General features: G+C 41.7%; 1 protein-coding gene across 1 annotated transcript; it reads left to right on the plus strand.

The window, feature by feature from the left end:
* The first annotated feature begins 10,461 nt into the window (after positions 1 to 10,461).
* Positions 10,462 to 25,197, plus strand: LOC143106337 (protein transport protein Sec24C). Its single transcript, XM_076270608.1, has 21 exons — positions 10,462 to 10,660; positions 10,892 to 11,217; positions 11,768 to 11,838; positions 12,199 to 12,267; positions 13,301 to 13,412; positions 14,729 to 14,856; positions 15,278 to 15,413; positions 15,818 to 15,924; positions 17,250 to 17,362; positions 17,565 to 17,756; positions 18,261 to 18,357; positions 20,493 to 20,597; positions 20,939 to 21,106; positions 21,205 to 21,301; positions 21,559 to 21,707; positions 22,299 to 22,437; positions 22,667 to 22,788; positions 23,404 to 23,583; positions 24,003 to 24,191; positions 24,288 to 24,377; positions 24,705 to 25,197. Exons 2-21 carry the CDS (start codon positions 10,917 to 10,919, stop codon positions 24,843 to 24,845), a joined length of 2,706 nt encoding a protein of 901 aa, XP_076126723.1. The 5' UTR covers positions 10,462 to 10,660; positions 10,892 to 10,916; the 3' UTR covers positions 24,846 to 25,197.
* Positions 25,198 to 26,361: the final 1,164 nt, after the last annotated feature.

The following is a 26,361-nucleotide window of genomic DNA, read 5'->3' on the forward strand; positions in this document are numbered from 1 at the left end:
GAAATTCCGCTTAGGGCACCGAAATGGCCAGCACTGGCTTTAGCTGTAGATATGTATTCTAGACTTCACTACTGTGTGAAAGTGAAAGCTCTATGCTTAATAGTTACAGCAATAAGGGAACCGATGTGTCTTGACAGGTTGCATTAGTTCGAATTTTAAATGGGAATTCATAGTAGCTTTATTATTTATTGCTCATTTTGTTGTTGCTGAGCTGTAGATGTAATTGCTGCACTGTAATGTGCTAGTCTGTTAATGTGTATGCGTGTGTGTGATGTGTTAGTTACTGTTGATCTGCAGGTGCACTAGGGTGAATGTTTGAATGTGCTGTTGTGTTTGGTGTTTGTGTGTGTATGTGTGTGTGTGTGTGTGTGTGTGTGTGTGTTTGTGCTGTTATTGTGTCTGTCTGGTTGTGTGATCACATGACGAAGTGTACCAGATGCTCTGGTGAGCGTCACTCTGGAGCACCCTGAAGCACAAGGCCCCAGACATAACACACGCAAAACACAGAGGTGCAGGTCTACAGGGAGGGGGACTGGATTTGTGTGTGTGTGTTTCTGACTGAATGTATCTGTCTGATTGTGTCTGTCTATTTGGATGTGTGTGTTTATTTTGACAATGTTGTCGCATAAGATACACATGAGTTTGTTTGTATGAGACACAGTAGTTTCTAATTCATCGATACAAGCTCCCCTAACACTAGCCGCCACTAACGCTGAAATGCTAATCGGGCCTCTGATGGAGAAAAAAATAAAGAATGCAAAGCCAGGTCTCGTTTTCCAGAGTGCCGCCATTCAAAGAGCCCCAAACCTCCTCCCTTAAGGGCCACCCTGGGGGAGGAGCCCATCAGAGATAAGGCAGCCGCAGCATGTGACACACACACACACACACACACACACACACATACACACACACTCACATGCACACACACGCACAGACACACACACACACACACACACACACACACACACACACACACACACACACACACACACCGCCGGTGATACATCAGCGCCAAACTTGGAGCCATTGTGGTGTTGAACACACCCACACACGCACACACACACACACATATACATCCACACACTTATATGTACTCACACACACACACACACACACACACACACACACACACACACACACACACACACACACACACACACACACACACACCAACACACACACACAAACACAAAAACACACAAACACACTCACACACACCACCCTTGAAGATCAGATTGTGTGTCCCACAGGGAAAGGCAGTCATTTCCAATTAAACCATATAGCAAAGGACAACACATGGTCCGTGGGGGAGGGAGAGAGAGAGGTTAAAGAGATGGAAAGAGGGAATAAGAGATAAAGTATGATAAAAAAGGGGGACAGAGATCAAGAGATGGAAAGAAAGAAAGGAGAGTTTATGTATAGAGATAAGCACAAGAAAAGTTAAGAAAGAGTGGAGAGAGAAAGACAGATGGACATAAAGTGAGAGAGATATACACTCACAGAGTCACAGTGGAGAGAAATGGATAGAAATCAACAGGAAGAAAAACGGTGAGAGAGAGAAAGAGAGAGAGAAATAGTGAAAGACAGAAAGAGAGGATGTGAAGGATGATGGTAGGAATGAGAGAGAGGTGAAGCGTGAAAGATCCGAGTTCTCTTGAGGAGGCGTACTGATGACACTGACAAAAGACTACAACTTTTTAATGACATCGCTCCCAACTGCGCTTTGGTCCTACTCAGCACTATTCTTAGCTCATTTAGCGCGCAGCATGTGTGTGTGTGTGTGTGTGTGTGTGTGAGGGCATGTGGTGTTCTAACAGGGTGTGAAGTGCTTCTCAATGACAGACAAAATCAGAGCATTTTAACACAGTGACTTTCTGTGTCAAGGTTAGTGGTGCTGAAGTGTTAAAAGCTTCACCAGCAGTATTCCTTCGTTTTAACATGAAGAGCACAGTGTGTTGTAAAACGTTATCAAAAACATAGATGAAAGCTTTTCCCTATAGGAGGACTTTTACAGTAATGCCAGATACCTTTACAAGATCCTCTCAAATGTGTGCAGGGGTGCTGCTAGGAATTTTGAATTTCTGAAAATATAATATCCCCTCCCCCTTAAAATAATGATGTTGGTCTTTAATAATGTTCTAGATGAAGGCCCCCTGTCAGTGCAGTGCCCTTGGAATCATAACTTTCCCCTGCCTTACAGCATCTTTAACCTTTATTCCCACACGCTTTTACAAAGTCCTCTCACCAATTTGCACTGATGAATGCCTGCAGATCACAATTAAGAGGGGCTAGGGTGAACAGACATCCCAAAAAATTCGGGACAGTCCTGAAATCCAAGCAGTTGTCCCAAATCCCGACTTCTGCACTAATTGTCCCCAAAATTATACTAGAGCAGAGTCTCAAGTAGGCTAGTTATTGCCTGATAGAACATTAAAAACTGTTAATGGTGGTTGGCTGCTCATTGGCTGCAACCAGGCTTGGAATTTCAACATTCTGGGGGCAAGGCCACTTGGCCTTCAGTTGGGCATATTTGGTGGAGGGCACAAAGGCCACATGTCAGGGCACTAAGGCCAACGTTAACTATACAGTAGTAGGCTATAAAAATGATCAAAGTTGTATTTAGCCTATTCACTGCAGAAGACCTGCATCACTGTATGAAACATTACAAAAACATGAAACATGACACATTACATATAACTGTAAATCATCTGATCATCTAATATTTACAGATATATTTACAGGCTATATTTAACATTTATTTGATATTTGACCTTTTATGAAATCATGTATTGAACAATTTAAGCACAGCTCAGCTTTAAGAAAGTCAAATAGCCTAGATGCATGCTTAGCATTTTGTGATCATTAAGGCTACTTTCACAAACTCTTAGTCAGCTGTCCTCTGATTTACCGATATCTAGGCGACATTTGTAATATTTATTTTGTATTTGGCCCGTTATGAAATAATGTGGAACAATTTAAACACAGTGTAAAACTTAAAGCCCAAATTTGGAGACATCCATGTACTCCAAACTCCATCCACTGCAAATTCAAAACGGGATTACTCTGGAACGGCTAACAGTACAGGGGACTGCTTTACACCTTTGTGTTCGGTAAGGTCTGCTGTTTATTCTGATATATGGTTTGTCATGTGTTAAAGGAGGGGTTCGTGTAGTATTCTGCCGAGATGAATGGGTAGGGAGATGGACGCAAAACCTTCAGTAGAATTTATGATTAAGTTGAATGATATTATTTACTTTTCTCGCGAACCGTTCATCACAGCAATTAGCGGCTGACATCGTTTAAAAGCTGAGAAAAAGCTCTTTCGTGTGATACTTGTGATGTCTGTGTGATGAGTAGGCTACTTCGCAAGTAGTTCAACTGAGAAGAATGGGTGAATTTGGACGCAACTTTCTCCACTGCGTAATTTGCGCTGTGAATGCTAAGATTGTTTTGACAGGCCATAGGCTAAATATATATCGCTATTAGTAGGACGCAAAGCAGAATATTGAAAGAAGGGGGCACCAAGGCCACCGTGGCCTGTAAACCTCTAATTTTCAAAGGGGCGTCACGGCCAATGCAAGGGGCTACGACGGCCATGGCCGTCGTGGCCGCCGTGAAATTCCTACCCTGGCTGCAACAGTCCTGTAACATGCATTTACACATTGATAATAAGATAATTTTCATTCATTGTTGATTTGGAGGCTCAGGCTGGTGTTACGGGACCTGATGAACTCGCCTCTAAAAAGCACAAACGAGTGTGCAAGTTGCAGCTGTGGGGACAGGGAAAGTGCAGGCAGCTACGAGAAGGAGTGATTGGTTGCATGCATAAAATGACTTACGCTGCTGATGTCTGGGTTACACAAAGCTATAACAACACAATCACTGTGGTTTCTTAATGACCGACAGTTTCGTTTATAAATAAAAAAAAAATGCACTGTTAAAGTGCTATGAGTAGGTTATTTTCTGGTTTACCTAATGACAGACAGTTGAATTTCTGAATAAAATGTATGTATCTTATACGTGTAACAACCCCCCAACCCTGTCCCGAATTTCACTCATTCTCATCTGGTCACTCTAAGAAGGATACAATAAGAGCACCAACCCGGGACACTGGCTGTTGTTATTGTTCACTGTGCTTATAGTTTAGGCACCATGTAGGGCTCTCCTTCTGCTAGGCTGATGAGATGAGAGTTCAGAGAGTGCTGGATCATATCACGCCTTTTCTGTCAGCAGGGGGGATTGCACATCATCTAGTTGGACCCCCTTGCAGATGCAGACAGTAGCAGATACAATGGACACAAAGTTGTTCCTATTACACTTCTTTCTTGCTTGGGGCCTGTCCATGCACAGTTGGTACCCTTGTTCGTTACAGAAAATTGGAGTATACACAGCCACAGTACATCCTCTAATGATGAAATTTATGTCACTCGGACCTTACTGGGCCCTTGCATCGTTACAGATGCACAAGGCATGACATTGGCCTGAGAATAACTGAGAATAAACAATGTTCAAAATGCACTTCTGAAAAAAGCATGATAGAAAATACATATCAAATTCTGCTCAATTCCGTTCCATTATGTTTTCATATTATTATTACATTTTATATTACTTTTATAAATAATATAATGTATTTTTGCACAACATCAAATGGCATTTTGTATTATTTGGTACAAATAATCTAACATTTGACATCATATCAGATTCAAGGCCTTGTTAATTCTTAGTTGATGATACAGATGTTTAGCTCTTTAAAAACAGAAGCAGTTGAATTGTACAGTGGAGAGAGAATGCCTGTCCTGAGAACAAGAGGGGAAAAAGCCATGTAGCCATTCTTCAGTGTGTTGTTTTCCAGTCCAGAGAGCTGTCAAGTGCCGGCCCTGTCTCTGGGGTAGGGTTGGGTCCCCCCTGGCCCACACCTGGGCATTTTGGCTCCTTGTACTTGTCAGACCTCCTCATCGTCTCTCGGATCACCCGCTCCCCTGTCTGGACTAAACAGGTATCCCAAAGGTGGATGTTGTTGTTCAAAGATGGCATGCTTCAGAGGGTCCATTGAGATGGAAATTGTGCTTGAAATAGCTTGAAGATATAATACGTTCTTGTTAACATACTTAAAACACATGATGTACTGTCATCACTGGAATGCATATTTTTTAAAAATCCCAATACTTTTTCATTGTGTGCTTCGTGAAAAAAGATCACAGATGTAAAGCTACCCTGGTTCGCTTCCTGAGCATTCCTATCATTGTTCAAACCTGTGCTGTTTGCTTCTAATACAAGTGGGCAGATGTATGCTGAAAACCTGTCGGGCTGAGGAGACTGAATCCAGTTCAGGCCTGTCCTACTCATAAGCTGCTGCTGAGCCCCTCTGCTGCAGACAGCCATGCATTCCTCTGCCACGTTAGACAAGGCCTTTGAAACACCCACACCTGCATGGAAGAAACTAGCAGCTAGGGTTTGACAGGACGGTATTAAATGTTTATTTAGTAACACGTGGTCAGATTTTCCATGACTTAGACTCTTCAGGGAGAGCAAAAGTAACACAAGGCTGTGGCACTGTGGTCAAATGCCAGGTCAAGATGGAGTGAATCATGAAGTGTTGTCTATAAGGCTTTAATTTGTGCTCTAGTCTACTACTTTGACCTCAAGATTCAACCACAAATTCACTATAATATATCATGTTTACATTTGCAAAGACATTTAGTCATGTATATGTTACTTTCTTACGGCTCTCTGGTACATGTTTGTGAGCATGTATGTGGTATATGTGTGTGTAGTGTGTACTGTACTGTATGTATGTGTGTGTAGTGTGTACTGTATGTATGTCTGTGTAGTGTGTACGTATGTATGTGTGTGTAGTGTGTACTGTATGTATGTGTGTGTAGTGTGTACATATGTATGTGTGTGTAGTGTGCAGTGTTGGGAGGGTTACTTTCAAAACGTATTCCGTTACAGAATACAGAATACATGCCCAAAAATCTAATTTGTAACGTATTCCGTTACGTTACTCAATCTGAGTAACGTATTCTGAATACTTAGATTACATCCACATTGAATTGCATTATAAGTGTAGGAAAGCGGCCATCAAATCCTGCTTAGGCCTACTAAACAGGCATATTCTGGTGTGTTCTTCTGTTCCAAATGTAGATATTATGTAGACATAAATGTAGATCTAATTAGAAAAAAAATAATCCATAAAGCTATTTTAAGTTAGAATAAAAAACTTAGAATGCAGTGCCTATTTTAGAGATTGGTTTTATTGTAGGTCTAAATCAACATGTGAACTAGGCTTTGTTTATTGATTAGCAAACTGTGTAACCGATTGGCTGAAGTAGCCTGAGCTATTAATACTTGGGGAAATATCCTTTGAACAGACATCAGGAACCACGATCAGTGAGGAACAGGAGTTACCTCCACTTACTTTAGGCCTACTCCTAATTTGCTTTGCAAACAGTCATTTCAGGGTCTCCGATGACACGTCCATAATGCGCGCTGGCTGCGTTTTGAGGCTAGTGCAAGACGGCGGGGCTGGGATTTAAACATAGAAACAATTTCATCATAGATTGTTTTCAGGAGCTTCTGGGAAATGGGGTGGCCTTAATTTATTTAGAGAGTGAATAAACTTGTGAAACAGAGAAGTATCGTCATGTAATCCATTGATTTTAACAATGTAACTGTATTCTAAATACCAACTATTTAACTTGTAACTGTATCGGAATACAGTTACTCATAATTTGTATTCTGAATACGTAAAGCCGGTACATGTATTCCGTTACTCCCCAACACTGGTAGTGTGTACTGTATGTATGTGTGTGTAGTGTGTATGTTTGTGTGTGTAGTGTGTATGTATGTATGTGTGTGTATAGTGTGTACGTATGTATGTGTGTGTAGTGTGTACTGTATGTATGTGTGTGCGTGTAAACATGTGCACATTTCTCTCTGAGAACATCAGGTCCTATGGTTCAGAACATTACTTTCGCTTATTACTTTAAGAAAGGTGGCGATGTGATCAGAGTATCTTCCCCTTCTAATGATTGCTTGTTCTCTCTCAGAGCATGATGGCAGCTGAGGTGCTGCTCTCTCTCTCTCTCTCTTTCTGTTTCATGTGGGATTTGACTGTACTGGGGCTTTCCTAGTGCACTGGGTCTCTGAGTTAGCAATGCTGTGCCTATACATATGCTGAGTCAAAGTGTGTGTGTGTGTGTGTGTGTGTGTGTGTGTGTGTGTGTGTGTGTGGGTGTGTGTGTGTGTGTGTGTGTTTGTATCTAGAGGTAACCTCAGCTCAAAAGGTTGCTTTCTGTGACCTCAGATTGACACTCTCAGAGTGGCCTTGAAGAAGACACACACACATGCACACAAACAGAAAAAAAAAAAAACCTTCCGAGCAAAAAGTCTGAATAATTCAGTGGCGTTTGAAAAAATATGGGCAATGATCTGCCTCTAAACATGACCTGGCTTTTAATGCCTGAGATCCCGTGAGAGGCTATACACTTGAACCTGCTGCTGTTACTCATTCCCTGCCGCATGTGTGTCCTCGTCTTTTCGGCTCATCGCTTGGTAAGAGTGCAACAGAAAGTAGACAGATATGGGGAACTCTGGTCCCTATGGTCCAGTTTCCTGTACATGGAAGTCCTAGTCCTACACTAAATGTTTACATCTTCACTGATGTTCTCTTTAAGTGTAAGACTAGGCTTACACATACAGGAAAAACAGCCCTATGCTAAATAAGTGAACTTAAACTTTCTACTCTGCCTCATTTCAGCATGTGTGTCCTCATTGTCTATCCTCACTTGGTAAAGATGCAACACAAAGAAGACAAATGTGGGTAGGATAGGGTCTAGAGCAGTGGTCCCCAAACGTTTTCTTCCGAGGGCCAGCTCACTATGCCTGGCTCCAAGAGAGGGCCAGAGACTCGGAGTAGTTATATATCAGTAACCATAAATAGCTTAGTGCTGTGAACACAGCAGTCTAGCTTAGTTGAATATTCTATTACATTTAATCATAGGCTATTGCAATTTAATACCATTGTTAGCTGTGTTTATATTGTCATCATGCCATATCAGTGTAAAATCAAATAATACTGATAAAAACACGTTTGCATTCCCAAAAGTATAGCAGGGAGTCCCAAAAGTATATTTTATTAAAAATGTGTGAACTCTGAAATATGTGTCTTTGCATACACAGCTCAAGTTGTGAATATCCTACAAGTAATTAAAAGTTCTTAAAATATGAGAATTTTATGTGGTGCTGAAGTGGTCTGAAATGATCACCATTCTAACTTTCAGTCATCTGATGAGAACTTTGTGAACTCTTTTTGAACATTTGAACGAGTGAATAAAAATAGAAGTAATTATCCCAGATTGTCCCAGAAATATTACTTGAATAGAAGTTAGTTAGTTATTAACAATTATTTGATAAACTTTTAAAATACTTTGAGCACTGATGCATTCTGCATAGCCCTCTTACATTGTTTGCAGGTAGGCCTACATTTCATTCCGTTTTTGATGGCTAACGCAAAACAGCGCCAAAACAACCACCGGTGGACAAAAAGAGTACTGTACATGTGTACTGTTAAGACTCACCATAGAGAATGAATGGGGGAAATTGCGGAGGTTTTAGTTTGACGATGTTGTACTCCCGTGCGGGCCGGATGCTATATACTACGGACATGTTTTGGGGGGCCACAGAAAATGAGGTGGCGGGCCGTAGTTTGGGGACCACTGGTCTAGAGTGTAGATGCATGTAGGCTATACACTGCTAGTCACACACATGTTTTAGTAAAGCAAGGTGTAGTGTAATCCTGGTGTTGCATACACGGTCTGGCATGCAAGCAGATTCCTACAGATGGCTGTCTTAAAATATCAATGCCTTTCACTTGATGTATTGGTTCAAGTCATGGTTCTTTATGGGTCCGTAGTGATGAAAAGAACAATTTAAGCACCTATATCTTTTGTGTGTGTGTTTGCTCCTTAAAGAAGCAGTGCATTGTTCTGTAGCCTTGTCCCGTGAAGAACTGAGAAGTGTTGTAAGATACGAAGGGGGTGGTTTACCTGTGGTTGAGTCACAGGGGGTGTCTGCTCCCTGTGTGAGGTTAAGCACAGCAATAAAATAGCAGATGTTTGGGTGGTTGTCTTTGATGAGACCACACCTCAGCAATGCAGGGGGTGGAGAACAGACTCATGTCTTGGGTTTGGTGTGTGTGTGTGTGTGTGTGTGTGTGTGTTTGTGTGTGTGTGTGTGTGTGTGCGTGTGTGCGTGTGTGTGCGTGTGTGTGTGTATGTGTATGTATGTGAGGAGGGGGGTTTACATGTAAGTCTTGGGGTTGGACAAGTGTGTGTGTGTGTGTGTGTGTGTGTGTGTGTGAGAGAGAGAGAGAGAGAGAGAGAGAGAGAGAGAGAGAGAGAGAGAGAATGTGTGTGAGGAGACTACTTGTGTATAAATGTGTTAGTTTAAGAGCATTGACTTCTAGCCTCTGGTATCCATCAATATTACAACACCTTGGCCAGGGGGCAAAAAGAGAAGAGTGAATCAAATATTTATCATCACACCTCTCCATTCTTCATGTCCCAGCCCTTATTTTTTATTTTATTTTTATTTCTGCCCTCTTACCCCACTGTGGTTCCTGAAAGGACTTTCTCTAGAGGGTGTAGTGGCTTTTTTCCCAGTGGTAACCTTCTCATCACAGTCCACTGGTTGGTTTATTCATGTGTGAGGCCAGTAAGTGCCAGAGAGATTTAAAGACATCCAACCTGGGATAATTTTTGTCAAGGATGATCTAGGGACTGATTTACACAAAGTGTTCCTGAGAAACACTTACTCTGAAGATCGTCAGAGTATGAGTGTCTTTGAAATGGCTCTCTGGGCAAAAGGATTGAGAGATTCCTATAGACATATTGAGAAATGGCAATTATTGAGATAGGCATTATCCAATTATTACAACAACTGCGTACAACTGAATGTAAGATGTGATTGAATAATAGGTCCTACTGCAAAGTGTAGACACAGAAGTCCACAAGGGGGCGTATATAATTCTTTATACAGTTATCATTCTGCCACCTAGTGACATAGTCACTTTTGATCAATAATAAACGTGTAGCCTAAATAAATAAAAACGGCAGTGTGCTGTAGGCTATTTACAATCTTATGCAGGGTGATCACGATTCTGTTATCATAGAAATAGCCTACAATGGTATGTAAAATTAAGAACTTTCTCTTGAAATACACACATATAAATACACACATATAAATAATAAAATAAAATAAAAACACAACATCGCAAAAAACAGCTCAGTTTGTGGGCTAGGGCTATATGGCTACTTGGGATATTTATTCCTGACAAGGAATGCGGACGTCACATCTTGCCTGACATGCGCAGACACACGGGAGTCAGCCAATGCCAGATAAGTGGTATTTTACTATGGTAGCCTACGTTCTTCCAGCTGGAAAACCTAAACCCGTCTTCTCCATAGGTTGCAAATGTCATATTTACAAACGTGCCATTGTTTTTTTTAAATAACTACTTAATAGGTCATATCTTACAGGCCTAATATGCACTATGTAGGCAGGCTATAGGATCGGTGACAGCGCGAAGAATAACGGAACCTTGGTTCCTATGAAATATGCTGATATCTTGTGTCAGGCAGATTTGACCCTGTCGATTAAGGTAACGAAAGGCAGACCACAAATATTTCCGTCATGTGTGTCTTCTGCATCTGTCAGTTAACTGTGAAAGTGTTTGTTCGGTGTTCAGTTTTAACGAAACACATTACCATCATCCTCTGAAGCCTGTATCGTTGCATTTGGAGGAACACCCACCTCCATGCATGAACAGTCAAGCGACAGCCAACGTTAAGGAGCTCTTACGTGTGATTATCATATATTATGTTCGACATAGCCTACCTCTGAGATCTCAGGGGAAGATGGATGTCCCTGCTTCCAGTCCCACCTATGGCCAAGAGGGGTTGTGGGGCTGTTATTATGGTTGGGCCCCCTCAGCAACAACACCACCACAGCTTAACTCCCCAGCAGGATTCTCAAACACCTTCCAGACACCATACCAGTGCCAGACGAGTACCTGTCAGGCTGGACCTGCAGCTCCACACCCAGCCCCTCATCCTCCACCAGTGGGTCAGCCTGGACCACCACCTAGACTCCAACCAACAGGCTCTGGGGGCCTGGAGAGACCGAGCCACTGGAACGCTAACTATCAGGACCAGAATGGTAGGTAGAACTGTAGGCTAATCGGTACAATTGTGAATGAATATACCATGATTTCCCACCTACCGAAATACATTGATTATATAGGAATGAGCTATACGTAGTGACACCATTTAATTTTTATTTGCACAAAACACTGACCTGTGTTTTACACACAATGTGGCTAATACAAGTAGGCCTAGGCTACTGTATGTGACAGTGTGCATAGGGTTTGAACTGTGTGAATCGTTAATGGAACTTGGGAGTGAGAAAACATGTGCTTTATTGTCTTTGTTACAGTTGTGATTGTGATAGTGGTGAAATGTTCTAGATGCAAGATCTAAGAGCTGGTTTCTAAGGTTTAGTGATCAGAATGTCATGAAAGGGGTAGTTAGAAAGGGGTAGCTAGGTTATCTAATTTATATGATGACTTCCTCAAACCAAACTATTACATTTGCCAGTGCTTGGGGGATGGGTATAGCCAAAATGAAATATTTTGCTGCAGTAATACTTCTTCCTAGACAGGACTCAAAGAATGATCTGGATTTCAAATGAAATGTGCTTTGTTTCGCAGGTGCTTTGTTTAGGCCTGCTGCTGATACAACATGCAAAGCCCAGTCACCCTCAGAGAAAGGCACACAACCTGTAAGGCAAATATTACAGTACACATGGCTGTCTATGTATTATATATTGCACATTGCATTCTAAACTATTACTGCAAAAAGGCTTATTGTGTTACTAGATTATATTAGATTGATGATATTGATGATTATAGAATTATGTGAGAGCGATTTCAGTAGGGTAAAATATATGAGAGAATGTGGTAGTCTTATAGGCCAATGTCTTTCTTTCTTTCTTTCTTTCTTTCTTTCTTTCTTTCTTTCTTTCTTTCTTTCTTTCGTGTTTTCTTTCTTTCTCTGTTGAATGTTTCTCTGTTTCTCTGTTGTATTGCTGAAGAATGTTTGGTATCTCACTGCGTCTCTCTTCCTTCTTTTCCTAATTCAGGGGAGTAAGCTGTCGAGTCCAAGCTCAGAGTCTCGGTATGGTCTGGACCCTCAGCTTCTTCCCAGTGCTGTGAGTTCTCTGTGTTTCACTTATTTAGCTCTAAAATAAAGAAGGCTGTGCACAGTAGATCTTTTTTAAATGTTTGTTTTCATACAGTAGGTTTTTCACTGTTCAATGTAGGATTGTTTTTAAAAAAAATTCAACACTGTTATTTGGGACACAGGTTCTGCATTTTGTCCTCTGGAAAAAGCAAATAATGTGATAAATAAAAAAAATAAAATAAAAAATGCAAATAATCACTAGTCTAGGAAGGAATAAGTAATAACCTTTCATTATTTCCCATTTGTGTCAGCCAACACAACAACTATGTCCTGACTTTTATGAAATGATTGATGTTTCTTTTCATTTTCAATCCCTCAAAAAGCCCCTGAAAGTGATGTAAGTGTATGCAAATATATTAGCTAAATGTGTAACCGGATAAATTGCATCATAAGAAAGAAGAGCGTAGTGGGTGGGATTTTGAAACAGTGGGATTGAATGACAGGTGATGAAATGGGAAAGACCTAGAGGCCTCATGTTCATGTTAAAATGTCTCATGAAAAACAGTAGACACTGAAGAGAACTCAAATCTACCAAAAATATGTTGATTGCTAAATTAATGTTATAGAAGCAGTGATGAATTTTGGTCAAAAATTAGCAATCTAACTCTTGAAAAGTCCTGCAAATACCTGGCAAACACCACCAACAGCACGGTTGACACTGATAAAAGAGTTGCCAGCATGCTAACGTCATGTCTTTTGGTGATAGTTGGCAATGGGAAGTGTGCCAGAAATCCTCTAGTCTCATATTTAAATGTATTCTTTATTGCACCTTCATACACCACCATCCCCATTTATGTCTGCACAGCTTCAACTTCTCAGGCACTGTGCCAGATTTCAGGGTTTCAGGATTTCACGGGCCAAGCCATTTAAAAATTAAAAGTAAGAAAAGTAAGAAGCTTCTGATAGCTTCAGGCACAGAGATTGTTTCTGCTTTGAGCCCTGTGTCTGTTTAAGCAGGTCCAGGACTCTTCTCTGCTTTAAGCCCTGTGTTTTTTGAGCAGGTCCAGGTGTTGCAGGAGGACCAGTTGGAGTGGAAGGGGAAGACGTTTGTGTCTGAACCACCATCAAGTCTTCCCCCTCTGTCAACCACTGACTGCATTATAGAGGACAAAGGTGAACCTTTAGGCTGGGGATCAGTTGCTGCCCGCCAGCGGGTTTCATACTGCTCCCCCAGAAACCCCCAAAACATCTGGGTGAGCTGTATGAAACCTGCTTTTCACATCCAGGGGCTCGTTTCTAGAAAGCGTTGTTTGCTAACTTGCGTTGCAACCTTGGTAGTTCGCTCCATCGTTGTTGGATTTGGTGTTCGAACTCTCAATCACAAACAAGGACTCAAAGTTTGGTCGTTTGAACTACTACTGCCCCTGGGCAGTCGCACTTGTGTCGTTCCTTGATAGTTCCAGTTGGTGTCCGGAGGTGCGGTGGTCCGGTTGGTGTGACGAAGTGGATGTTTATCTCTTGACTTAATGATTGATCTATCCTGTAGCTTAATTTTAGACTGACTCCCCTACTTGGCTCGTTCATTTATGTTAATTTGAGTATTGGCTTGCTTTTTGATAGGCTAGTAATTATAATCTTCACAGACTCTTTAGATCAGCACAGTGATAAATGGTGTAGTGGCTAAAGCAGGTGACTTGTTATCCCAGCATTGTAGGTTCGATTTTCTAATGATGTGAGATTGTCCTCTTGCTTCTCGCTACCTGCAGGTGAACTAGTGTGACACGTAGATTCAGTTGTTTTTGACTGATGTCTTGGTCTCTTGATGTAGAGTAACTAAATATGTATGTATGGTCAAAACCTATTGCTGTGTCTCGTAGGCCTACTCCTACTCCGTTCAGCCGTTCAGCCACGAGACAACTGATAAAGTGTGCGATACCCAGAAATTCGTCCAGGCTATATCTTTTTTCCAACATAGATATTTAACACAAATAATGACTCATATTGGTCGGCTTAAGTTAACTGTTTTATATGCTTGCAATAGGTTTAGGTTTTGGCTGATGGCAATGACAATGCCAGCATTAATCACTCGGTTTAGATTAGAAAAATGTCGACATAGGCCGTGACAGAAAATTTCTAGGGGGTGGGGTATTACACGTTGCCACTGTTTCCACCAATGATATGTATCGCTGCATCATCAACAACTTTGTTGGAACTACGGTGTTCGAACGTCGGAGGTAGCGAATTGCGACACAGGTACGATGCTTTCTGGAAACAGGTGTAACAGTGTCGTTGTTTGGTCGCAAGTTGCGTCATACCATGGTGGTTGAGCAACGCCGTTGCTAACTTTTGTAGAAACGTCCCCCTGATTGGAGACTCTGAAGTCTAGCAGAAGTTACTAAGAAAAATAAATATTACTTACAGCAGCTGTTTAGTAAAGTCCAACACTGTGTTTAGTGACAGCCTGCCTGCTTCCCTTTGCCATCCTCCAGGTAATGCCAGCCCTCGGTTCATCCGCTGTACCACATATAGTTTCCCCTCTGAGGCCCAGTCTGCCCAGCAAAGCCACCTGCCCCTGGGCACCATCTTGGCTCCTCTGGCTAAGCAGCACAAAGCAGAGGTCAGTCTAAAGCCAATACATGCTCTCTCTCTCACTCTCTCTCTCTCTCTTTCTCTCTATCTCTCTCTCTCTCTCTTTCATAGGCTTCCTTCTGTTGATATTTCAGTGTGCTATCCTCATCCTCATTTAAAAAAAAGTTCTTGGCTAAGATTGGGTATATTATTACAATATATAATTATATAATGTATTATAGCTATATGATATTGTAATACATAAGTATTACGAAATAGCATGGACTTATGCTAAAATAACTTTGTGTTCATTGTTGTATGTTACATTTCAGCAATGCAATTCAACTTTTTGTGTGTGTGTGTGTGTGTGTGTGTGCATGCATAAGTGTGTGCTTGCATGTATGTGTGTGCACGTGTGTCTCACTCTCTGTGTGTGTGTGTGTGTGTGTGTTTTGTTCTGTGTTTCATAGCGCCCCGTGCCCGTTTGTGACGAGGGCGAGTGCCTGAGAGGCTGTGTGGAGTGTGGTGCCTACATGTGCCCTTCCATGACCTGGCAAGACTGCGGGCAGCGGTTCCACTGCCCCTTCTGTGGCAAATACAATGAAGGTGAGGGGAAGGGTCATACTATCGTGTTCCCATTTTTTAACCACAAAGGCCTTTCCTACTATGTATCATTGACAATGTGTAGACCTTGGGTGATATGCCTTTTTATATTTGCCCCACCACACAAATAACCCACCACAATCCCTAAACACTCTGACTTTAGTGCTGTGACTTTGAATATACGTGATAGACATTATATTGAAATGACAGGTTCAGGTTCACTTCTTTTCATTTTATGCTGTGACTTCACTTAATAGGGTATTAACCACTATGTTGAAAGTAGTTGGACAGTAGTTGGGTCCTCTTCCTGAGCTTTAGTTTATGTCTGGCCCTTATGAATGCCCTCTCATGGTTAGCGTGCTGTTGTTCTTGCTTTTCTAACGAACCCTCCACTGTGCTCTTTCCAGTGGCCTGGCAGCTCTACCAGCCCACAGACTGCCACAGCCGCAGGGCAGATGCAGACAAGAGACCAGAGTTGAGTTTGGGCTCCTATGAAATACTTGAACGAAATAAGGTCAGGAATTAAGCACGGCATAGATTTGAGTGTTCACATAAGCATGTTCAAGTTCATGCTCTCTTTGTTGTCATCTCATCCATGCAAACAGTGGGACAAAATTGCATGTCCTCAGGTCCTTGGTGTGACTGACAAGAAGAAACAACATAAAAGTTGTACACATAATATAAAGTGCATGAGAATGAAAACCAACATTAAATACAGTGGCTGATGGACCTGAAGTACCCATGTGTGCCGCCATTTTACGCAAACTTTTTGTAGATGAGTTTAAAACTAAGAAGATGATATGACATAATATGATATGTTAAAGCAGATGTGAGAATATGACAATATTTCTATTATCTGTTTAATAGTATCAATTAAAGTATACTAATCTATTGCCTACAGCAGTGGTCCCCAAACTACGGCCCGCGGGCCGGATACGCCCCGCCACCTCATTTTGGGTGGCCCCCCAAAACATGTCCGTGGTATATATCAACCGGCCCGCACGGGAGTACGACCTCGTCAAACTATAACCTCCGCAATTTCCCCCATTCATTCTCTATGGCGAGTCTTAACAGTACACATGTAATACTCTTTTTGTCCACTGGTGGTTATTTTGGCGCTGTTTCGCGTTTGCCATCAAAAACGGAATGAAATGTAGGCCTTCCTGCAAACAATGTAAGAGGCCTATGCTGACTGCATCAGTGCTCAAAGTATTGTAAAAGTTTATCAATTAATTGTTAATAACTAACTAACTTCTATTCAAGTCATATTTCTGGGACTTTCTGGGATAATTATTTCTATTTTGTATTCACTCGTTCAAATGTTCATAGGCCTACAAAGAGGTCACAAGTTCAGGTGAGTGAAAGTTAGAATGGTGGTCATTTCAGACCACTTCAGCGCTTCATAAAATTCTCATAGTTTGAGAACTTCAGAGTTCAGAGTTCACACATTTTTAATAAAATATACTTGTTTTGGGAATGCAAAAGCCTTTTTATTAGTATTATTTAATTTGAGTATCGTTTTACACTGATATGGCATGATGGCAATATAAACACAGTTAACAATGGTATTAAATTGCAATAGCCTATAGATTAAATGTAATGTAATATTCAACTAAGGTAGACTGCTATTGTTCACAGCACTAAGCTATTTATGGTTACTGATATACTCCGAGTCTCTGGCCCTCTCTTAGAGCCAGGCATAGTGAGCTGGCCCTCGGAAGAAAAAGTTTGGGGACCACTGGCCTACAGTATGCTGTGTGTATGATGGATGTTTGTCTTTTTTGTGTTACACTTATATTAGCTAATCACAGATTCACAGTTATGTTTGACTTTGTGCAGGAGGAAGCGGCCAGTCTTCTCCTGGCTGTGGATGTGTCGGACACTTCCCTGACAGTCGGCCAGTTAGAGTCAATATGCCAGCAACTGCACACACTCCTGGACACTGTGTATAGGTATGCTACACTTACATACAGACAGACAGACAGACAGATACACACACACAGACCCACACTCGCACACACACAGACCCACACACACAGACCCACACACACAGACACACATACACATACACATACACGTAAACAAAACCTAAAGTCCTACTCACACTTCCAAGGCATGTATTTGACTCAACTGTGTTGTTTGTTTATTTTTAAGGGAGGAAGACACAGAGCAGTGTGCCCTGCGTGTGGGACTGCTCACCTACGACCACAGAGTTCACCTCTACAACCTGAGTGCAAGCTTGTCCCGCCCACACATGCTGGTCGTCACTGAGACGGATGAGCTGGAGCTCCCTCTGACCGAAGGCCTTCTGGTTCCCCTCAGCGAGTGTAAACACATCATTCAGAGGTCTGCGCCTAGAGGCAGACAATTGCCCGCACCTTAAAGGTGCTATGTGGATTTTCTTTTTGTTTACTGTAAAGTATCCAGAAATGACCAACCAAATTTGAAGAACCAGTCGGTTCCTATGCTGTGTGATGTCCAGTGGGGTATTCCAAGTATGTGGTTTAGTGACAAACCTGGGTAAGTTAACTCAGAGTAAGGGGTAAACCTCCTAATAGAAGAGCTATATGGCTTCATTCTCCTAACAAAACAATGCCATAGGGTTCTTGTTGTACCCTTAGTTAATTTACCCAGGTTTGTCACTAAATCACGTACTTGGAATACCGCCCAGATATCCCCTGAAGTTATTATTGCCACATAGCTTCTTCAAGGACACTGTTGTTGTGATGTTTTTATATATATATATATATATATAAAATATATATATACACACATTTTTTATATATAAGAATGATAAATAACATGTTCACTCACTGGGTGTTTCTCTGTTTTTGTTTATTTCCTGTCTAGCGTGCTGCAGCAGATCCCTTTATTTACCTCAGAGTCCCAGGGTTCTGCCTCCTTACCTCACGATACTGTCGTCTCCATGGGACTCAAGATCCTGCAGGTGGGTCAGCAAATTGTCTTGCCTGTGTTTCTGTAACTCCGCAGGGTAATGGGCTCAATACTGAGGAACCATACATGGTGATCAAGTGTATACCTGTATTATAGCCTGATTTACATACATTTGTGAACGCAGCGTTATCAGCGCCATGGCCAAAGCGCAGAAAGCGCACGCTGTGCATCTTCATTTTATATGCTATTTATCATACCTGTAGCTCATCGGGTAATCAGCGCCTTTCTCCGAACTCTACTACAATTTGCGCTGCCCACATCTGACAGCATTATTCAATCATAAGCACAGTTCAACAGAGTCAACTGGTGACAACATCAAAAAGGAATCAAATGTTTGGCGGCCATAAAATAATACAATACATGATAAGAAGATGTCAACAAGCACAGAGATAATGCAGAGCAGTATTCTACTCCACTTGGATGAACTAGAGTGGTGGACACCGAAATTTTGACGATTGGTCCTGTCTCGACTTTTCTGACTCGTTTTGAATCGCCTTTGACTACTTCAGAGTGGCTGCAACAGGCATGCATAAACATGTCCTAAAACAACCCTTAACGTTCTTTTTCAAAACTGTGCAACTCACCGAGTGGTTAGTGGTGTTCGTTGATGTTCCAAAACAAGTAGCATAGCGAAATACAAAATCCCATTGATTTCTGTTGGAAGACTCATTGCACGTTGATATTACTGCACCACCGTCTATGCTTCAGGCTTAAATATTGAGCGGAAGTTTATACACGGTTGTGAGGTGTCTGAAAAAATAGTTCCACAATAGCAAATAAGACAGCTGGAAATCATACATTGCGCCGATATATTTAATTTAAATAATCAACAAACACCACTAACCACTCGGAGAGGGTTCTTTTAGGACATGTTTGTGCATGCCTGTTGCAACCACTCTGAAACAGTAAAGGCGATTCAAAACGAGTCAGAAAAGTCGAGACAGGACCAATCGTCAAAATTTAGGTGTCCACAACTCTAGTTCATCCAAAACAAACCAGAAAAGGGACTTAAAGCAACACCAAAGAACTTTCCCCTCTGTCGCACGCACGCTATTTGTTTATCCAGCACCGGCTTTGCAAATAACAATGTCCACAGACAAGGTAGAATATGTTGCATGATTTATGAAAGTACGATGTATTGCGACATCAAACGCAAGTCAAATTTGTAGTTTCTTATGTCTCATTCCATCGAACTACAGATCCGCTACCCGATCTGGCAAACTTACATAGTGCGGTTATAGCCGATAGAGGGCTGCGAAGCGAATGCAGAAGTGCCGTTCACCCTGTTACAAGTTAATGAACCACTGAAACGATTTTGGAAACATTATTTTATGGTACAAAAAACTCTTTGGTGTTGCTTTAAAGTGCGAAATACCGGAATTTTCCTTTAAGAAAATACTCTAACTACTTTTGCACGTGTACAGTAATAGCCAAATCTAGCAGGTACAGTAGGAAAGTTTGAAAGAAAGTGAATGATGTAAAAAGTGATAATTAGACATTACAAAGGCCAGCAAAAGTTAAGGTTGCTTCTATCATAGTACAAAGAAGCAAAACTGGTGCTCTGAATATCGATTCTGTTGTCTTTGAACATTTCTCTTACTGACGCATTTCACCACAATTTGAATGCATCTGCTTTTAAAAGGAGGAAATATTTCACCGCAAAACAGATGTGTGCTTTCACTGGCAGTTTTTGTACATACAGGGGAATACATAATTAGGCACATTTTACGTTTCTCCTCCCATCCTTTTACGCGAAACTCCGACTTTTCCCCTGACCTTCCCATAATGCATATATATGACACAGAAAAGCGCAGCTTGCCATTCTCTGCTCCTGCGACGGGCACTCTGTAGTTTAAGTGCAGCCTGTTTGTACCACGGTGTGTTTTTACATGAACGTTGCGAAGAAATTATGCTTCAAGTGGGCGCAAATGTGTTAGTACATCTTCCCCCTAAGTTCTTTTGGTTAAAAAAAAAAACGGGGAAATGTAAATGTGATCGTCATTGTAACTTGTAAGGACCAAAGTTCTACAAAGATGTGCAAGTGCCTGGAAAGACGTGTAATGCTCTCAGATCAGCTCTGTTGTCCATTCAGAAACAGTGAGTGTTGTTTGTGCCTGTCTTCCACAGGCAGTGGGCTGTCCTGGGAAGCTGCTGGTGTTCCACTCGTCTCCCCTCTGCGAGAGTCTCAGCAGACCCGCCTCCTCTGGCTTCTTCAACTCCAGCAAACCAAAGGTAGTAGCAGCACACACACGCATCCTTTGGGGAAGTAGGTCGTCTCCATTCTCCTCTGCGCTCCTTTCCTCTCATCTCCTCTGCTCCTCTTTTCTTTTCTCCTTTCATCTTAACTTATCTCCTCTGCTCTCCTCTCATCTTCTGTCCTCTCCTCTCATCTCCTGTCCTCTCCTCTACTATACTACATTCTATACCTGCTCTGTTTTATAGACTAGTAGATTTCCATTGACAGTGGCACTGTATAAGTGAATAACCTACAATTGTATTACCTTACTCTCTACTGATTGCTTACTTTCTCACATTTATCTTTCTCTCCATTTTGTCTTCACCTGATTTTTCAGTCACTTTTCCAGTCATCTGATTCTGCCGTTTCATTGGCCAAGGCATGTGTCAGTCAAGGCTGCAGCGTGCATCTTTTCCTGTTCGCTCAGCAGGATGTGGGAGGGGCTTGGCCAGGGGACATCCCCCACTTGACAGGTGGTGGACTGTACTACTACAATAGTTTACAGGTAAGAGGCTATGTGTCAGATTACAACTAAGTTCAAGAGGATCCAACTTTTATTCTGTATGTCACTGAAACAAGTGTGGTTTGTGTGTTTTTTTAAAGTCGAAACTGGAGAAGGAGCAACTAAACTGTGATCTGAATAGGATAGTAGAGACAGTCACGGCATACAAGGCCCAGCTTAGAGTCTTCACCAGCAAAGGTAGGTAGCATGGAAAACTGGGTAGTACTCAAAAATACTGGTAAAGTGTATTAAGCTATAATTAAAAAAATAGATTTTATATATCAATAAAAAAAACAGTTTCTAATGTCATTCACATAGTAAACAAACACAGGGCGCTCAATGATGTCAATTTACCACTTATTGTTTCTTTTACAACTTGCTAGCACTTCGACCCTTACATGTTAATTGAAGCATCAATCAGTGAGATTTGTGTGATGTGTTTTCTTTTATCTCAGAGCTCAGTGTGTCCGGTTGCTATGGCTCATTCATCCCCAGTGGTTGTCCAGGGCTCGTTGCCATGGCTGCCCTCGACTGGAACACGGCACTGGCCCTGGAGTTCACCCACAGCCGACCACTCAGTGAGGCACAAGGCGTAGCCATACAGGTCAGATGGCTGCAGTTTGGTGTGGCTCTTAAGCTAATTTACATGTCACCACATTAAGAATAAGAATAAGAAACACTTCATCACTGTGGCAAAGAGGTAAGGAGTTATATAGTTTGATGGCCATTGGAAGGAATGACCTTCTGTGTCTCAGATAGACATTTGGGAGAGAGTAGCTTCCCACTGAAGGTGCTCTTCAGCTCAACAAGCTTAATAAATGTGTGTCCAGCCCAATATTGAAAGAATGCCTATTCGATTTCTGTTGAAGAGGTCTGAGATGGTTAAAGTGATATGGCATGCCCCTTTGTTTATGTTTATGTTCAAAAGTGACAATACAACAATAGCAATAAACATTGTATTAGCATTAAAAATGAACAGTTTAAAGTTAGGTCAAATACATTTAAAAACATTCAAACCACAAATGTGAAGAGAATGAATTAGTTAGATGTTAGGTAAAAATGAAATCTCAACAATAGGCAAAATATTCCACCGAGGAATCACAGATGGAAAGTCTTGATTGTGATATCTTAGTAGACGTTCCTTAGGTGTCCTTGGTGTTAAAATGCCTGATCATGACTGATCTGCCTGCTTCAGGTTGTCCTGTCTTACACGGATCCTCACGGGGAGAAGAGAACCAGAGTCCACAGCCTGAGTCTGCGTTGCTCAGCCTCCCTCCTGGAGAGTTTCCGAAACAGCCAGGCCGAGACGGTTCTCACCTTCTACTGCAAAAAGAGTGAGTTCACCTCTCGTTTGATATCATACAAGATGATTTAACAGAATGATCTGAAGTCTACATTCTGGACTACAGCAGGGTTAAACATTTTTGGAGGGGCACCGTGCTGGAATTCAGGCCTGGGCTGGGGTTGTTTTTTGATAAGTTCAGGCTCAAACATTTTTCCTTGCTTTAACTTCACACGGTATAAAATGTTATCTTCATCTTTTCCCCGCTCCACGCCACTCAGTGTACTGTGCAGTGGTAGAGCGCCCTCTACAGTGCCTACGGGAGGAACTGCAGGCTGAGGTGACTGAGTTACTGGCCTGCTACCGCAAACACTGCAGCTCCACCCCAGTGTCCTCAGGACAGGTAAATGGGACAGAGTGCAAGCAACTGATACTATTTACTTGGTATGCTAAACTTATTGACACAGACCCAAAGTGAATATAAGATAAGAATATAAGACAAGTAAGATTGTGAGAAAGAATTTTAAGAATTGTGTCAGGTTGTATTTTATGTGTAAGTGGACTTCAGGTTCCAACTGTTCAACTGTTCAGGTTCCACTACACTACCACCACCCCTGTGAAAACCCTGTGAAAAGTGTATTTTGTACATCAAGTACATCAAGTTTTGTACATCAAGTACAAAAACCTAAAGATTATTAATTTCACTTTAAGCAATTTTACTGTCTTCAGTCTGTAATTTGCATTGTACAGTATTTAGTACAACACTATATGTGGTGCAAAGTGATATAACGATATGAAGAGAGCTGGTCCGATACTAGCTGGTTTGCGTGCTAACTTCAGTAGATATTTGGACAACACAGAGGATAGGCATTTTTGATATTACATCAAAGGTTGTTTCTTCACATTCTGTTGCTAGTTCTAAGTAATTTTTGATCAAATTTAGATAAAAACAACTGCCACATAGCACCTTTAAGAGGCTTTGTAAACACATTCCTGTATGAAACTTATTCTCCTGCAGCTTGTCCTGCCTGCGTTCCTGAAGGTTCTGCCGGTGTATGTAAACAGCCTGAGGAAGAGCGAGGTGGTGTTGCCTGGCATACGCAGCTCAGTCCATCAGCGTCTTCTGCTGCGCAGCCGCATTCTCTCCATGGACACCAAGACCACAGTCTCCCACTTCTACCCCTGTGTTCTCCCTCTGGTGAGTTGGCATGCTAAGGTTAAAAAGTTGCTTTCATAGACAGAAATGTATGGATTTCATGACTTTCCTCTCATTTGTCTTCTCTTTGAAAAAACAATATGTAGATACTTGCATTTGTGCAATGCTCCATGCTATAATACTACTGATTTCCCAGGTTCCAAGTGACACTGTAGCCTACATGTATGTAATGGGTAGATAATGTACATGCTGTACTGCCTGCACAGAAAAAGTAGATGACTCAAATAAAAAATAAAAAAGCCTGTACAGTACACAGTATTGCACAATTATTATTATTATTATTATTATTATTATTATTATTATTATTATTATTATTATTCTCCTCTAGAGAAAAGTGTTTATTACCATAAAAGGGATCAAATCAGTGAAGGTAAAAACCTGCTACTTAAACTGTGTTTCAGTGTGTGGGTGATGAGCGCCCCCATGTGGGAGAGGTGGTGCGCTGCAGTGCCTCCAGCCTTGACCCCAGTGGTCTGTACCTGGCCTACTCCCCCTCAGCCCTGGTGCTCTGGATGGGCCATGGGGTCTCCAGGCAAGCCCTGATGGAGCTCTTCAGCAACTCTTGCTTCTCCTCAGTCACGTCAGGGGAGGTGAGGCAGAATGCTAAGCACCATCCTCACTGCTCTGTAGTCACAAGTCACTCATTGAAAAAATACTAAACATGTTTCTTCTGTGTTTTTTGGCAGATAAAAATGCCTATACTGGATACCCCCCTGTCAGTCCATGTGAGGACTCTAATAGAAACTCTACAGTTAAACTCACCCTTCACTGCATCGGTAAGGCTGGATGAAGTTCATATAGTGTGATGAATTATTGTGGGAGGCACGTCAGAAACAAAGTTATGAGGGGGTTTTAATATTCCAAAATTCAGTTTGTAGAAGAGGCCAGTGGTGACAACAGATGATAGACATGCACTGTTTATGCTGCCATTGAGGACATGATCCCTATTGAAAAAGTGGCTTTAGTGGCTTTAGCTTTGAGACAAGTATCTTTTGTCTTCTAAAATATAATTTGCCATTTTGTTGCACTAAATACTGCCACTGAACAGGTGATATTGTTTATTTTTGGGTTATTTATTTATCTATCTATCTACCTGCCCTCAGCTGAAGGTGGTTAAGCAGGGTGATAGCTGTGAGGACACCATACAGCGTCTCCTCGTCGAGGACAAGAGCCCCAACGGCGGAGCCTCATACGCAGACTTCCTCTACCACCTCCACATCAACTCCCTGCGTCTCCTGGTATGACACAGTCTCTACATCTCTCTGAGTGAAGACACAGACTGTGACTCTTCATTGTGTAAATCACTGTAATGTGGAATACAGTATGTACCCAGTTCTTTGTATCCTTGTGAATGCATGTGAATATTGTAAGCAATAACATATAGGTTTTAATGGGATTCTTGCCAAGAAGTAGTTAAGAGTATGTATGTCAATGATTGTACATAGTTTCAGAAGTGTCTTGTTGACCCTTTGACTTGCTACTTGTTTTATTTTATATTTGTATTTATTGCCTCTTCTGATTTTGTTGAAATGTACAGCTGAAGTTGAACACTGTAAACACTGGATTTGCTTCCCTCAGTTTGTACTGTTAATAAATGGTCCATTCAAGTCATAATGCATGGATTACAAAGAGTTTTTATTCGCTGAAATATAAATTGGTTTTAAAATAACTGATGTACATGAGTGGTGTACAGTGCTGTGCATAAGTTAAAGCTGCAGTTGGCAAGATTTTATTGATCATATTCACTGAAACCGACACTATGCTCCAACAGAACAACATAAATCAGCCGGTTTTGGGAAAAAAACCTGCACTTCTACCTTCACCTAGAGCCTGTTACTTGTTTTGCAAAAATCCACAGCTCCCGGTTCTTCTGGTCCAATCAGAGCAGGGCTGTGTGAGATCTGACTGTCAATCACAGAGTCTGTACTGGTGTACTCACCATACCTGTCAACACTCCCGTTTTTCCCGGGTTTCTCCCGTATTTCAAGGTCATCTCCCAGCACCCTCCCGTTTCTCCCGGAAAACTACCGTAATTTGCATGGCCATCAAACTTAATTTTAAAATCATTGATCCATTCATTTTTTCTATTAGTCTGACATCTCCCAGGTTGCCAGATTTTGTATGAAAAACACCCTACACATACACGATCACTTAGTTTCAATTTCAACTGTTTTGTCATAGGCTAAAACCTGGCAACCCAAAACCCAAATAAAGCGGGTGCCGACTGCGCAGCCTGAGTCTCGCAAGCAAGCGGGCTAGTTGAATAGCCTACTCCAGAACCAGCTGAATTTAATTGATTAACACATCTCATAAACTGTTATTGAGCGTTGTTGATACACAATTGACAACTTGTGTCCTCGGAACCGAATCCGACAGCAAGCAGCTTTGGAGTCTTGGAAGTAGGCCTAGGCTGCAGACAGGCAGCAGCTGCATTCTGGCATGCATAGGCTTTCGGTAAGGTAAAAGCAACGACCGAAATGCAGTGTTGAAACACGTGTAGGCTATGAAACATGTTAAATATGCAAACACTGATCCGGTGTTGTACGGTAACTGGCTTTCATGTTAACTGGCTGGACTGTTTAGGCTACTTTGCCTCTGGAGTTAACATAACCGCCCCCTTCTTTTGCAGATGTGTTCAGCACCGTGGTAAAGTTGGTTTTATATTGGACGTTGGATATTCGACACATTCGAAAAATCTATTTAGCACTGACTACGAGGGTCGAGTTTGTGTCAAACCAACTTTAATGTGTTAATAAGCTT

This window comes from Alosa pseudoharengus, unplaced genomic scaffold (assembly GCF_046254945.1).
Source record: "Alosa pseudoharengus isolate Yale_2024_CS ecotype anadromous, Long Island Sound unplaced genomic scaffold, YU_APseudo_1.1 YU_APseudo_1.1_scf_6, whole genome shotgun sequence".
In the NCBI taxonomy this organism is placed as follows: domain Eukaryota; kingdom Metazoa; phylum Chordata; class Actinopteri; order Clupeiformes; family Clupeidae; genus Alosa; species Alosa pseudoharengus.

Excerpts from the sequence above, each read along its gene's own strand:
- LOC143106337 (XM_076270608.1), top strand. The coding sequence starts at position 10,917 with ATGGATGTCCCTGCTTCCAGTCCCACCTATGGCCAAGAGGGGTTGTGG. Across the intron at positions 21,302-21,558 it reads TAGAGTCTTCACCAGCAAAG|AGCTCAGTGTGTCCGGTTGC; the intron begins GTAGGTAGCATG and ends CTTTTATCTCAG. Across the intron at positions 23,584-24,002 it reads ACCCCTGTGTTCTCCCTCTG|TGTGTGGGTGATGAGCGCCC; the intron begins GTGAGTTGGCAT and ends ACTGTGTTTCAG.